Below are 16,112 nucleotides of genomic sequence, written 5' to 3'. Positions count from 1 at the left end.
AGCGACTGATGCTACTGCAGCGGTGGCCGAGGGAGTAGAGGTGTTCCATTGTTCTGCCTGAGGTCATCAGCCGCCTTTTTGCGACAATCGCGGAAGTAGTGGCCCATCTTGCCATAATACAGGCATCTGCCTGTATCGAGCGGGCACGCTTGCCCAAAGTGGGATCGTCCGCATCTGGGGCATACATTGCCAGCCTGCTGCCTAGCTGGAGGGTTGCTCTGAGGCCGCAGACGCTTCGAAGGAGGAAACTGTTTCTTTCCACCTTCGATCTTTATGGGAAAGAAGGACCGTTTACCCGGGCCGCCAGATGGTGTCGTCGGCTAACTACCCGCAGAGGGTGGTCTTCTACTTTGAGCACTCTTAGTGTGCTCCCAGGCTTCACTCAGGAGGGTGGCGGCAACAACTGCCGTAGAGAAGGTCAAGGGCATACTAGTTAGGACCCGATACATGAGCCCCTCCTTCAACCCCCGAATAAACTTTCCTGTTCATTCGCGATAATCCTTGAACAGGTTGGGGCAGTAGGGTTCTAAACTCTGGAATTTGGCGATGTAATCTGTCAAACTCAAGTTGCCTTGCTTGAGCTCCAGGAACTCCACCTTCTTCTTCTCTCTCGCATGAGGAGGGAAGTAGTTCTCCAAGAACGCTTTTCTGAATGCTTCCCAAGGAATTGGTGAAATTCCCTGAAACTGCACACCCCGAGCCATATCCCACCAGCTACAGGCATTGTCTTTCAGTCTGAAGGTCCCGAATAACGTCTTCTTATCGTCGGAGACTGACAAGACCTCGAACACTCATTCCACCTCCTTCAGCCAATTCTCGGCCATATCTCGGTCGGGCTTGCCAGCGAAGGTCGGGGGATCAAGCTTTAAAAATCTTTCATATGTCACTGCAGTATGCTGGCACGACTAAGGAAATTGCGCTTGATCCCTTTGGGAACGAACCTGGCCTCGGATTACGTCGGCCAAAGCGCCAAGAGAATCCATGACGAATCCCTGTTGTTCCGACCACCCGTCTGATGAATCATCGTTGGAGTCTCGAACCATCCTTAAATCATAAAGGATACCAAAATTAACAATTTTCTTACTCCTAGATATTTAACGCAGAAAGTGTCAAGCTCTTTAGCTTAACGATGCAAAAACAAACACAAAAGAAAGAAAATGTATACTCACAGCGTGATGCAGATGCTCAATGGTCAAGAATCCTTGCTTCCCTTAGCTCTGATACCAGTCTGTAACGCCCCAAAATTTCAAACTTTCGAACATTTCAGAGTTTGTTTATAAAATCAGCGGAAGACTATTCTTTTGTCAAAAATCAGAAAGGCAAGCTGACAACTTTGATCACATTAGCTAAAAGAACCAAAACTCACTACACATGTTACATGCAAAACACTTGGAAATACCACTTTCATATAAAGGAGTTCCCAAATTGTACAAAATTCAGATATCCAAAGGAAAATCTGTTACAAAACCTAAAAACAACCAGGACGTGAGTTAAGAGCAGAAAAAAGAAAATCATGAAGCCATCTTGCAATCGCGCCATCGTCCGTGGTGTACCTAATCATCACCTGTACCCATAGAATGAGTTAGTTTCGCGAAAAACTAGTAGGTGCACAAGAGAGACTACAAGAAACTGAATTAAGCATATTTAATTTAGCATGCTAAGCAGTTTAAAGTAGATCAACAGTTTAAATGATATGCAGTACAAGCAGGTAAGCGATGCAAAACAGGTAAGCAGTTCAAAGCAGGTAATCAGTGCAAAACAGGTAAGCAGTGCAACTGTCAAAACACAGCATGACGATTCATTTGATCGTAAGCTGTGAACTCCCACGCAACAAGCAAGTCTCATGACCCATCAACCAGTGTGAACAGACTTTATGTTTCGATATTACTGGCCTGCGGGTACGTGCAGCTAAAACGTAGAAACAACTGAGACTAATTCGAGCGTCTGTTATTCTATGCATTTTCAATAACCCGAATAGCTACTTGAGTCCGCTCCTAAGGGGGACGACTTTCAGCCAAGAGAGAATTCCCCAAAGGCAGGTAAACAGTGCCACGGATGCATCCAACTTCTGCAGAAGTCAATGAGATCTACCACCTAGGATAATGTCTGGTAGTCTCTTTCCCTAACTCCAATGACTGGGGAGGCCGGATCTTTGCGCGTGGGGTGGTTGTTAACAACCTGTCTATTGGAGTTTTTGTACCACTTTGTCCTCTCCCTTGACAGACAACAAGAAGCGAATGGGTGCGTTAGGGGTTGCTTAACTAACAACCCATTCTAATGCTGTGGTCTTTCAACTACTCAAGCATCTTGTCTGTGAAGGCGAATCATTCACCATTTGATGTGATTACAACATTGTGCATTTAACACTATTCGAGGTCGCACGACCGTCTCATCCGATCATCGCAGTACTAGCGTGTAGTGCATGACTATAAGTACTCTAGGATGAAAGGGGTGTAGTTCCTCAATAGGAACCTCAACAAAAGTGTTTTGCAAATATGCAACGTTTCTCAAACACTGCTTTGCAGGACTGCTCACTCGAAAATCCAAGATCCTGGCTAAGGATCCCTCTTTTGAGACGATGATGTATCGTTAAGCCTCTGACTCAACTCTTATCGTAAGATGGAGAGCGGTAAATGCCCTTTGCATCCTCCACGAGGATGCTTGATTGAACATGCAATGAGGGAAGACTTGAGTGTCATCTGCAATGGCAAGGCATTAACGAAACATTCACAAAAGCAGGAGCCTGGGCGCAAAGCGCGACGACAAAGTAAAGATTGTAAGCAGGAGTGCAAACGCAAAGCCTAGGCCTAAAGCGCGACGGCAAACAGAAGACATGACAGAAAGTAAATGACAAGGATCGCGAAACCACGTCCTTGAGTTAAATGCGTACTCGTATAAACATATATATATATATATTTATTTATTTAATTATCTTTTTTAGTTAATTGAACTCAATTCAACTGTCCAAGTCCTCCGTGTAATCTTTCCCTACCTTGGGGTATCGCGAGAAGGTAGTCGTCTGCGAGCGTAAGTGATTGTCGGTTCGGTTTGCGGGCCGCGAATGGGCTCCGTTGCAACTGCAAATATGCGATATTAACATGCAACCAAGACGAAAAGCAAAGGCAAGGAAAAGATTCGACTTCTCCGATACACAGGGCTGGGGCCAACCGTCCCAGCCGACCTGAAAAAGAAAAGGACAAGGCAGGGCCCAATGCCCCTTGTCGCCAAAAGAACAGGTGCAAGGGTCATCGGCCCCCGCTGGTTATTTAAAAAGGCAGGGGCCATCGGCCCCTACTGAAACAGTAAAAAGGGCAGGGGCCGATGGCCCTTGCTTGACAGGTTGAGAGGAAAAAGGAGACAGGGGCCAATGCCCCTCTGCCGGCATTTAAAAGACGAGGCAGGTGCCAAAGGCCCCTGCCGGAAAAATCTTAAGACAACGGAAAAAGGGGGGGCTTTCACGACCCCTTTTCATCGGATAGCTGCGGGACCGAGGCAACGAGAGGGGGGAAAAGGGGGGGAGAAGAAAAGAAAAGAAAGGGGAAAGAGAGGAGAAGAGGCGTACCTGAGGGGTCACCAGACACGGAGGTCTCCGTTGGCGGCGGCAGACGCGCGAGAGAGTGTCGGGGAGAGAGAGTGAGAGAGGATCGGGGGGGAAGAGAGTGCAGAGAGAGAGAGATACGAGAGAGCGAGAGGGGAAAGGCGGTGAGTGCAGAGAGAGATACGAGAGAGCGAGAGGGGAAAGGCGGTGAGTGCAGAGAGAGATACGAGAGAGCGAGAGGGGAAAGGCGGTGAGTGCAGAGAGAGAGTCGGGGGAGAGATTGCAGAGAGAGAGAGAGACGAGAGACCCCTGCCTCGTTGTCTTTAGAAGACGCGAGGGAGGCGGTGCCTCTGTTGGGTCCGGGTCCGGGTCCGGATCCGACCCGAATCCATCTTTTTTTTCAGGTTATTACATTTAGAATTATTATAAGGCAAATGAATTTGCACCAATCAATCCTGCATCAACTTTACTATAATAATAATAATAATATCCTTATTATTAACAATTGGCTTGGTACTTGGACTTTGGCTCCATAAATCTGCTACTTTTTTCTAATTTTCTTTATCAATGACCTGTCATTGATTCTTACCTTTCCATTTTGTTCTTTTTTCAAATCAAGTTTTCATTCTCCTTTTGATTGGCTCTTAAATATTGTTTAAGAAAACTGATGACAGAGTAGCACTTCTATGGAACCAAAGTCCAGATGCCAGCCAATCTTACAAAATCCCAAGCCACTGAGCTTTTGCTAAGCTAAGCAGTTGAAATGTATGCTTCAAGGTCCACTTGAAGAAGTGAAGGTGGCCATGTTAGCATTTCTTTCCTGAAATGTCCAGTGCACTTGACAGCAATCACCATGTTTGATCCACCATCTTCACAATTTAGTAATTTAGTCTATTTTTTTCCTGGATCTTTGTCCAAGGTTCAATGAGAGTACTCAAAAGTGCACCTCTGCTCACCAGTATACCACTGAAATTCATGCTTCACACATTCACATTCCTGGAAGAAGCCTCATTTCACAACTTTGCAGCAATTAATATATTTATTTGCAAGATGAAAGCCCTCCTTTTGGAATCCTCTTTTAAAATCTCCATGCTAAGGGGTTCAAATGTCACCAAAAAGCAAGCAAAATCCTAGTCTGCAGGTTAGTGGCTTGAGGTAAGACTTTGTGGGTGTCTTGTCCACTCTAGTTCGAGAAGAACCTGGTAACATGTACCAGTGGAAAATCTCTCAACTTTTGCTTCTTTTTCCAGACAGTCAAGGCTGGTTCTAGACGAGAAAACTTCAATGCGCTTTCATTAACACCAACCTTTCTAACATATCTGGATAAAATCTTCAGCAAGAAATGTGTTGTCAGTGGGTTATTTATTAAGGTAACTGATTGGTAACAGTGCATATACAATATAAAGATGATAAAAAGGCTAAATAGATGTTACTTTCTTCTAAGATATTGTTGCTATCATATCAAAAGTCCTGCTTAGTTTTCATCATACTTTCTTCTAAGATATTATTGCTATTGTATAAAAAATCCTGCTTAGTTTGCGGCATACATAACTTGTTATTCCTTATTTTCTGACAAGTGCTGTAGATGTTTGATTTATGCTGTTTCAGATTGCTAAGGAGAGATCCAATGGGTGCCCTTGGCTATGCAACTTCGAAACCATCTTTGATGAAAATTACATCATCAGCTGATGAACATCCATGTGACATGGGAGTGGTTGCGGCTATGCGAAAAGGAGAAGTACTTGGAAGGCAGACTGTTCTGAAAAGTGATCATTGTCCTGGCTGTCAGAATCTCACTTTGCCTGAGATAGTTGAAGGTGCTCCAAATTTCAGGGAAATTCCAGGATTTCCAGTTTATGGTGTTGCCAATCCAACTGTTGATGGTATCAGGGCTGTCATTCAGAGGATAGGAAGTAGAAAAGTAAATTGCCCCATTTTGTGGCACAATATGAGAGAGGAGCCTGTTGTCTATATCAATGGTAAACCTTTTGTACTTCGTGAGGTGGAAAGACCATACAAAAATATGCTGGAATACACGGTATGGCATCTGTAATCATATTTTAGTTGATCCTGTTACAAAGTTGTGCCCATTTTTATATTTTTTAGTTGGCTTGTATTTTTGCTATCTGGAAATTTGAGATTATTCTGGCAATGGTTTGATCCCATCTAAACAGATGGCAGTTGCCTTGATAGGTGTAAGAATGTTTTTCTTTTAGGCATTTATTTCATCAATTAGCTGTTGGATGTGGGAAATTTCTTTATCTTCCGTATCTTTTGTGTCATAATGAGTTTTTCTGCTATCGAAGTTGATTGGTGCTTGCTACTCCATTAACATTTCTGGTCATTGAATTGATATTATCAATGGTCATTGTATTTCAGGGTATAGATCGTGAGAGAGTTGAAAGGATGGAGGCTCGGTTAAAAGAAGACATTTTAAGGGAAGCAGAGTTATATGGAGGTGCTATAATGGTGATTCATGAAACAGATGATGGTCAGATATTTGATTTGTGGGAACATGTGTGTTCTGAAGTTGTTCAAACCCCTCTTGAAGTTTACAAAAGTTTGGAAGCTGAGGGTCTTCCAATTAAATATGCAAGAGTTCCAATTACTGATGGGAAAGCTCCCAAGAGTTCCGACTTTGATACACTGGCGATAAACATAGCGTCTGCTTCAAAAGATACTGCATTTGTTTTCAATTGCCAGGTAGCATGCCTTTCTATTTGGTTATTCTAGTTGTAAGCCTGATTTCGTTTTTGCTTATATGCAATCGGTTTGTCGCTTCTTTTATTTGATATGATTGAAAATCATAATGTTTTCCCTTTTATTTCAACAGATGGGTCAGGGAAGAACAACTACTGGCACTGTCATTGCTTCCCTTGTGAAGCTTCGGATCGAATATGGGAGACCTATTAGACTGCCACATGACGAATTATCTCATGAAGAAGTTGATAGCGGGTCCTCTAGTTGTGAGGAAGCAGGAAATGAAAATGTTGCAGGCACATTAGAGATTACGAAAACTAAGCATGGAAATAAGCTGCGACATATTTTTGGAATCAATGATATCTTACTACTACGAAAGATTACAAGATTATTTGACAATGGCATTGAATGCAGGGAAGTGTTGGATGCTGTTATCGATAGATGTTCAGCAATGCAGAATATCCGTCAAGCCGTTCTTCGATATAGAAAGGTCTTTAATCAACAAAATGTGGAACCAAGGGTAAGGAGGGTTGCACTGAATCGTGGTGCTGAATATTTAGAGCGCTACTTTCGGTTGATTGCTTTTGCAGCATATCTCGGAAGTGAAGCATTTGATGGTTTCTGTGGGCAAGGGGATCTAAGGATCACATTCAAAACTTGGGTACATAGGAGACCAGAGGTCCAAGCAATGAAATGGACCATAAGGTTGCGGCCTGGGAGATTCTTTAATATTCCTGTAATGTTTCTGTCTGAGTTTAGTAGTGGTGTATCTCTTTGTTACAAAAATATATCTGCATTAACCTATGCGTCAACGAAAACTTATTGTGTGATCCTTCATATGGCAGGTGGAACTAAGGACACCTCATGAGTCTCATCATGGTGATGCAGTGATGGAAGCTATTGTCATTACTCGTAGTGGTTCTGTTTTGGGGAAAGGTTCTATACTCAAGATGTGCTTTTTCCCTGGTCAGAGAACCTCAAGTCACATACAAGTTCCTGGTGCTCCACATGTTTACAAGGTTTTTCTTCTGCATAGTAGGAACCCCTGAATTAAAAACTGCCTTTTCTGCTGCTTCAAAATGCTCAGTGTACCTGTGTGATTCTAATGCTTCACAATGTTGGTGCTGGTGTCCGCGCGGTTCCATATAGAGACATTTATGCACACACTGTATACATCAAATATGGTGATGCAAACTCTTAGGCATGCACACATTGTATGCATCACATTTGGTGACACACACACACACACACACACACACACATGTACACATTTGCATGAGCTTAGTAGAAATATCATCTAGGCGTGAGAAGGTGTCAAATGAATGTTAGGCATGGTTGTTCGGCATTTTGAGCAAGGATTCAAACTAGATCTGATGAAGTTGATTTAGGATCCATGTCTTGTTTTGTAACTTGATCCAACAAAAATGGTTGAACTCAAGGGTTCTATGTAAGAAGCAAGTGGAGCTAATATGTTCTGGACCTATTCACTGACCTGACAAAAAAATAATGACTCAGATTTGAGGAATCCAGTTACGTATGGTTGTACATAATCCAAATATGCATTTGGATCTAATTTTAAGATCCATGTTCGAGAATAAGGTGTTGGATGAGACCATAGGTATGATTAAACTAATTTACTTGACATAGTAAAGTTTGTAGACCCAATTAGTCGAACAATTGAAATCCAGAGATGGTCAGAGTTCCAACCTGATTACATGTAAAAGCATATCTTACTAAGGTAAATATGAATATATTTTTTATGATGTTTATCTTCATCTTCCAAGTTGAGTTCAAGTTATGGTTAGTAATCTGGCACATATGCTTTTTATCTTTTCATCATATTGTGTCATAATTGTATTCATGTGCCATGCAGTATATGACTAGGTCTTTGGAAAAAAGCATAATACTGTTTGCCAAGATGTCTTTTGCTGTCTGATCCGTCTCTTTCTTCCAGGACCACAACAAGATTATCTTTGGAAAGGCTTTCTAGTCCATTTAATTTTATGTCAACGTCCCTTAGTTTTTATTGCAGCATATATGATGCTTGATATTATCTTTCAATGTGTAATTATTATTTTTCCTTTTAAAGTTTCCGTGTGTATTATGCTAAACAGACAAATTGTCCTGATCTTTATTAGCTCCTTAGGATTATTGCTCTTGACATGTTTTATGTGAAACTGGTTCTTTCTAACTCCAGAAAGCATGAGCACAGGATTATCTTTCTGAGAAGCTTTTGCCTTCCAGGTTGATGGGTATCCTATATATAGCATGGCAACACCTACAATTTCTGGTGCAAAAGAAATGCTGAAGCTGTTGGGTGCTAAACCCGTGGATCCTCAAAGTATTGGGAAGAAAGTGGTTTTGGCTGACCTGAGAGAGGAAGCTGTTGTTTACATCAATGGAACACCTTTTGTACTGAGGGAGTTGGATCAAGCTGCTGACACACTCAAGCATGTGGGGATCACTGGTCCTCTGGTAGGAAAAATATATTAAACATATATATATATATATATATATATATAACTTGATGTGATTTTCTATGCTTATTATCTTCACAGGTTGAGCATATGGAAGCCCGCATGAAAGAAGATATTTTTGCTGAAGTAACACAATCTGGTGGTCGAATGCTTTTGCACCGTGAAGAATTTAGTCCATCAACAGAGCATCCTCATGTGATAGGATACTGGGAGAATGTTTTACTAGATGATGTGAAGACTCCTGCTGAAGTCTATGCTGCTCTTAGAAATGAAGGCTACAACATTGTTTACAGGAGAATACCTCTTACAAGGGAAAGAGAACCCTTAGCTGCAGATGTTGATGCGATTAAGTTATGTACAGATGGGTATGTCATATAATGATAGAATGCTTGTTGGCCAATCATAACAAATGTAGCAGTCTGCATCAACTTGATGGCATTTGAATTAATTCCAGGCCAACTGTAAAATCAGTTTGTGCTGTTCAACTTACTTGCATGAAAAAGCAACTGGGGAAAGTTATGAGGCCTACTTGGCTGAAATGAGATGATGATCTTCCAAACACGAGCTGAGATTCGAAATGATGTCTTAACAAGACATTTAAGCATAACCCTTAAGAAGGGTATAAAGGGAACAGAAAGAAAAAAATATTCTTTTATTGAACAAAGAGAAGGCAATGCTTAAGAAGCATTTTACAATACATTACAAGAGGGGCTGAACCCCTATATATACACAGTATGAGAGAGGGAGAGAATGAGAGACTCAATAGAGTCGTTGGACTCAGTCCAACGGCTCTAAATAGAGCTGTTGGACTAGAGTCCAACGACTCTATTGCTAGTCAAGTCTTAACTAAGACTTGACTAGTTATGTCATTCTAGTTCAAATTGAACTAGATGACAAAAAACAGAAAAAGAAAAGAAATTTTTTTATTTATATATAATAATATAATATTATTATTATATATATGTTTACAAATTTACATTTTAACACTCCCCCTCAAACTTACGGTACAATGAGCGAAAGTTTGTCTAAGAGAAAGTTAAATCGGGGAGTAGCGAGAGGCTTTGTAAAGAAGTCTGCTAACTGATATTCTGAAGTAACACATGGCAGATCAATTGTCCCATGTATATATTCCTCTCTGACGTAGTGATAATCCATTTCGATGTGTTTGGTGCATTCGTGGAATGTTCTGTTACTTGCAATGTAGATCGCACTTTTGTTGTTACAATACATCCGTGAGGCTTTTGTTGCTTCAGCTCCCATGTCAGTAAGCAGTCGTCGGAGCCAAATTACTTTCATGGTCGTGGTTGCCATGACTCTGTATTCAGCTTCGGTGGATGATAGAGATACCTTATGCTGCTTTTTGCACCTCCATGAGATTAATGATTCACCTAAAAAGATACAAAAACCAGTGGTTAAGTGTCTGTTATTGGGATCACCTCCCCAATCAACATCAGTATATGCAAGTAAATCAAGAGAGGATGAAGAAGACAAGAAAAGTCCTCGTGAAAGGGAGGACTGGATGTATCTGATAATACGCATGACTGCTCCTATATGAACAAAAGTAGGAGCATGTTGAAACTGGCTTGCTGTGTGAACAACATGTGCTATATCTGGTTTGGTAATGGATAGATAGAAAAGTGCCCCGACAAGTCTGTAAGGAGTAGGATCAGCAAGAAGTTCTCCATCATCAATCTTCATTTTAACATTAACAACTTCTGGAATGTCTACTTTCTTATCATCAGTAATACCAGACCTGGAAACAATGTCAAAATCAGAGTTACCAGAAGTGCCTAGGTAAAAGGGAAAGTGCGTTTCGAAAGCGCAAAACGTCGCGCTTCCGAAGCGTGAGGGGAAGCGTCTCCCTTTTTTGGGAAGCGCGTTTCCCTTTTATGGGAAGCGCGCTTCCCCCTCGCTTCCCCATTTTTTTCATTTTTTTTCGCTTCCACCTCGCTTCCGGTCCGCTTCCTAGGTTGCTTCCGAGACGGTTCTGAATTTTCTTCTAAGTGGTCCCCCGCTTCCCCGCTTCCTAAATTTTTTAAAGTGCCTCGCTTCCCGCTCCCGCTTCCTCGACTGGTAACTCTGGTCAAAAGCAAATTTAGTCTGAGATAATAAATATCCTTTAGGAGAATACGCAATTTCAATGCCTAAAAAATATCTCAATAAGCCTAAATCAGTCATTTCAAAATGAGATTTAAGAAGTGTTTTGATCGTTTCGACTCCCTGTTTATCGCTTTCAGTGATAATCATATCATCCACATAAAGAAGAAGCACAATGTTTCCTGCATCAAAATTCTTAACAAACAAAGCAGTGTCAGTTAAACAGAATTGAAAACCAATATTAATTATAACACGACTAAACCTATCATACCAAGCTTTTAGTGTTTGTTTAAGTCCATAAAGAGCTTTTTCTAAGCGAAGGGCTTTACTTTTAGAAATACTTAGACCAGGAGGAGGTTCCATGTATACTTCTTCAACTAACTTTTCATTTAAGAAAGCATTTTTGACATCCATTTGAAAAATGAACCATTTCTTGATAGAGGCTAAGGCAATTAAGGTTCTGACAATTGTCATACGAGCCACAAGAGCAAAGGTTTCTTCATAATCAATGCATATTCTTGAGCATAACCTTTGGCTACTAATCGGGTTTTATATCTTTCAAGAGTGCCATCACTCTTAGTTTTAATTTTATAAACCCATCGACATCCTATAGTTTTTTTCTCTAGAGGAAGATCTTGAATAGTCCATGTAGAAGCCTTTTCTAGTGCATCTAATTCAGCTTTCATGGCTTCTATTCATTTGACATCATTTTTTGCTTGGAGATATGTAGATGGTTCTTCATATGAGTGAATTAATGCAATGACTGCCCTATATGTAGGTGAGAAGGACTCGTATGACACAAACTTTCCTGGAGGCCTCGAGACTCTGGATGATCGTCTAGTTGGAATGCCAAAAATATTTTTCAAGTGCACATGGAGGATTAGACCCTTGTCGCCTGAAATATTGGATACTAGTGTCTCTATGAACTTCTTCGTTGTCAACATTATGAGCAAGATCAATAATTCTTTGATCTTTATCAAAGTTATAATCAAGATCATATTCATCGGATTTTGATGTCAGATCTAATAAAAAAGAGTACTCAATGTCATCCTTTGGTTTTTTAAAATCAAAGAAGCTCTCTTTTTCGAGAAAGGAAACATTTCTAAACACATATAATATATTATTTTTTAGGTCAAAACCCTATAACCTTTCTGATTTTCAGCATATCTTAGAAAAGCACAGGGAATCGCACGAGGGGAAAGTTTATCATTTTTGTCAGTAAATATGAAACATTTGCACCCAAATATTCTCAGTCTAGAGTAGTTTGGGGAAACGTTCATAAGTTTTTCAATGGGAGTGATATTTTGTAAAGAAGAGGATGGCATCCTATTAATCAGATAGGTAGCAGTTAAGGCAGCTTCTGCCCAAAAGTCTTTCGGGACTTGATTTGCTATTAATAAAGTCCTAGTGGTTTTCATAATATGGCGATGTTTACGTTCTGTCAGCCCATTTTGTTGAGGTGTATAAAGACAAGATCTTTGATGTGTGATGCCATGTGACCTAAGATAATTTTTAAAATCTATGGATAAAAACTCTCCTCTTGAATCTGTGCGAAAAATGGTAATATCATTTTGAAACTTGTTTTTAACCATTTTATGAAATGTTTGAAAGTATGAAAATACTTCAGACTTATGTTTAAGAAAATAAATCCATGTATGTCAGGAGAAATCATCAACAAAAATAACATAGTAAGCAAATTCTCCTTTAGAAATTACTGGTGCTGTTATGTTATGAAATGGTAATCTTTTCATTTTGCCAAGAATATAATCTGTACAGTCAAATGATTCAGGGTTACAAAATTTCCCTAGATTTGGAAAAAGTTGGATTTTTGCTATACATGGATGACCAAGTCTCTTATGCCACAGTTTCAACTCATTTTTCTGAATATTATAGCAAAAAGCATTCTTCGACATTTCCAAAAAATCTATGTAATAGAGTCCTTCTCTATGGCCTTCCCCAATCAGCTTGCCTGACTGACGATCCTGTATCCAATAACCATGAGAAGAAAAGGAAATATTACACTCATAGTCAAATTTGAGATATAGATAAAAGATTTAAATTCAATTTGGGAACATATCTAATTTCTGAAATAGAAAATTTCTTTGTTTTATAGATTTTTTCAAAATTTCCTATTCCTTCTATTTCAAGAGAAGTCCCATCGGTTGTAAAGACCTTTGACACACTTGTTTTGTTTTTAACACATTCGGATAGACTTTGATTATTTGAAGTCATATGAAAAGATGCACCAGAGTCAAGGAGCCAAGAAATTTTATCTGAATCGGAAAAAGATGAGGTTGTTGTGCCGATTGAAGCTTCAGATGAAAAAAGGCACTTTTGATGAGAGGCTGAAGAATCTCCATTAGTTGGGCCATGAAAACTGGTGCATCTTGATCTTTGGGCTTCGATCCAGCAATTGCAACTCTTTTCTCTCTCAGCTCCTTAAGTTTGGGACATTGTGGCCTGTAGTGTCCCGGTTCATGACATTGATGACAAATAACTTTCTTCTTGTCATAGTCACCATTTTGACGATTGAAGTGAGGAGGTCTATAAGATCGAACATGATTCCCTGGTCTAAACACAGCTAGAACAGAATCATCTTCAGTTTTAGAAGAACATTTTTAGAGACGATTTTCTTCCATTGTTAATTCTTCACTAGTTTCAACAATAGAAGGAATTTTTCCCTGGCGAAAGAGGGCCGATTTAGTGGTTTCAAATTCCGCCCTCAAACCAGTTATAAACCGGTAAAAATGTTCAGCATCGAGTTGTTTATGACGAAGCTCGATGTCTTCGGCACAATGCCACTTAGGTTTTAAGAGGGAAAGTTCTTCTCAAAGTTCGGACAAACCATTGTAATATTCACGAATTGTTTTGTCTCCTTGGGTCATCATTCGAACATTTTCTTGGAGATTGCACACGTGTGCAATATCTTTAAGGGAATACATATTCTTAAGGTATTCCCATGACTTATCAGCATTCTTTTCATTTTTTCTCGTAAGAGGCTAGAGCCTTGATTTTATCTTCTTCCGATATTGGAACCTCTTTATCTCCCTCCTTTTTAGTAAGTGATAGCTTAGGTTCCGAATCGAAACCATCCATAATCCTCCATAGGCCTTTTTCCCATATATGGTGCTTCATGATTGAAGCACATGTTACATAGTTTGTATTGCTCAATTTCATAGGCATGATGGTGACTTTATCATTATCATCCATCGATTACAAGGAGAAAAAAAGAATAGGGATAGAAGAGAAACAAGAAGAGAAGTGAGAAAAAGAAAGAGATACAATACAACAAGACGTGGAATCTTTCCCAACGAAGTAATAAAACACTTCTTCTTCAAGCGGCGAACACTTTTGCAAGCGGGCACAGAAACCGAGACAGCAAGATGTAGAATCTTTCCCAACGAAGTGATAAAACACTTCTTCAAGTGATGAACACTTTTGCAAGTGAGCACGGAAACCGAGGCAGCTTTTCTTCAAGGACTAATACTTCCGTGGCTCTGATACCATGAAATGAGATGATGATCTTCCAAACACGAGCTGAGATTCGAAATGATGTCTTAACAAGACATTTAAGCATAACTCTTAAGAAGGGTATAAAGGGAACAAAAAGAAAAAAATATTCTTTTATTGAACAAAGAGAAGGCAATGCTTAAGAAGCATTTTACAATACATTACAAGAGGGGCTGAACCCCTATATATACACAGTATGAGAGAGGGAGAGAATGAGAGACTCAATAGAGTCGTTGGACTCAGTCCAACGACTCTATTGCTAGTCAAGTCTTAACTAAGACTTGACTAGTTATGTCATTCTAGTTCAAATTGAACTAGATGACAAAAAAAAAAAACAGAAATAAAAATACAGAAAAAGAAAAGAAATTTTTTTATTTATATATATATATATATATATGTTTACAAATTTACATTTTAACGTTGGCAAGCAATGCAACATGTGTCATGCTTACTTAGCACCATATATTTTATTAGTGTTCCCTTGATATATTTATCAATTTCTTAATCTGGACCATTAATCTCTTTGTTCATTGAAAAAGTTGTTGAGTGATACTCAAGCAATCTTTTTTTTTTCAGTTCCGCAGACTATTATCTATTTGTTTCTCATACGGGATTTGGAGGTGTAGCATATGCGATGGCTATTACTTCTCTTAGGCTTCAAGCTGATGAATTATCTCTATCAAAGAGATCTGAATCATTTGACAGCAAACATCTTTCTTTGAGTCATATGGAACAGTTGCCATCTAAGCCTTTAGATGGGGAAGAAGCCTTCAGACAGGGAGATTACCGTGACATTCTGAGCCTGACTAGAGTTCTAATGTATGGGCCGCAAAGTAAAGCAGAAGTAGATGCTATCATAGATAGGTATGCTTGCTTACTGGATTCTTAACAGATTCCTTAGTTGTCATGTGTTCTTTCTCCTGCATATTGTGAACCTTACCACCTTGTTTCCAACAGTTTGTGAAGCAATAAATCTGCATGGAATTTACATTTGTAAACAAATGAGGACATTAGAAGTTTGATGCTTTGTTGCTCTTTCTCAGCATTTTTTTAATAATATCAGTGCAATCCTGGTTTAGTAGAGGCTACTTATCCTTTAGTCATTTTTATAGTCCAAGCTCCTACATCAGGTATCTAGTGGTATTGCTTGTGTGATTAGCAGCTTTGGAAAATTTCTTGCTTTTCCAACAGGAGCAGGAATGTGATTTTAGAAAACAGTATAAGGTGCAACTCTTGTTCTCCTTAGATCAATATCTTAAAATGTATCATTTAGCTCAACAAAGTTCCCCTATTTATTCTGATCAAGAATCTTTAAGTACTCTTGGCTTATGACAAGTCAACTATGTCACATGGATACTCCACTTTAACTCCCATTCCATATCCCCTTACATTCAAGTCATATTGGAAACTTCAGAAAATCACTGTATCCTCATCATTTTCCATGTGACATTGCAAGTCAATGAATAATGAAGTGTGGCATCTGTCTCAAGGCCTAATTTGCATTTCCTAGTGCAAAAAATTCATACCCTTGCCATAGAAACCAAAAGGTTCTTGTTCTTAACATGTGTTTTATCACTTGGCTAACAGATCGTCACACAGTTCCATCCAAAGCCAATCTTCAAGTTCTATCCATATGAATTCACGGATAACTGTTAGCATATTTTTGTTAGAAACCAGATCCAATTCCCAAGTATGCATGTAATTTCTAGTCCCTCTAATTCCTTAATGGTAGACCATCAGAGCCATACCTGCTCTCTTTTTAAAAATGTCAAAACAGAGCCTGCTTTTTT

At 39.6% G+C, this 16,112-nt stretch overlaps 1 protein-coding gene across 1 annotated transcript in view; it reads left to right on the top strand.

The window, feature by feature from the left end:
• The window catches only part of LOC149817621 (uncharacterized), a 55,727-nt gene that overhangs the window by 15,505 nt on the left and 24,110 nt on the right, over window positions 1-16,112 (top strand). Inside the window, exons 11-17 of the mRNA XM_089985933.1 lie at window positions 5,147-5,576; window positions 5,918-6,241; window positions 6,372-6,974; window positions 7,084-7,257; window positions 8,483-8,713; window positions 8,797-9,080; window positions 14,899-15,186. Coding sequence (XP_089842059.1) covers window positions 5,147-5,576; window positions 5,918-6,241; window positions 6,372-6,974; window positions 7,084-7,257; window positions 8,483-8,713; window positions 8,797-9,080; window positions 14,899-15,186 — 2,334 coding nt within the window. The remainder of the gene's footprint in view (window positions 1-5,146; window positions 5,577-5,917; window positions 6,242-6,371; window positions 6,975-7,083; window positions 7,258-8,482; window positions 8,714-8,796; window positions 9,081-14,898; window positions 15,187-16,112) is intronic.

This window comes from Nuphar pumila, chromosome 13 (genome assembly GCF_984573655.1).
Source record: "Nuphar pumila chromosome 13, dmNupPumi1.hap1.1, whole genome shotgun sequence".
Lineage (NCBI taxonomy): Eukaryota > Viridiplantae > Streptophyta > Magnoliopsida > Nymphaeales > Nymphaeaceae > Nuphar > Nuphar pumila.
Note: the sequence above shows the minus strand (reverse complement) of the source record. Positions and strands in the feature narration are given on the sequence as shown.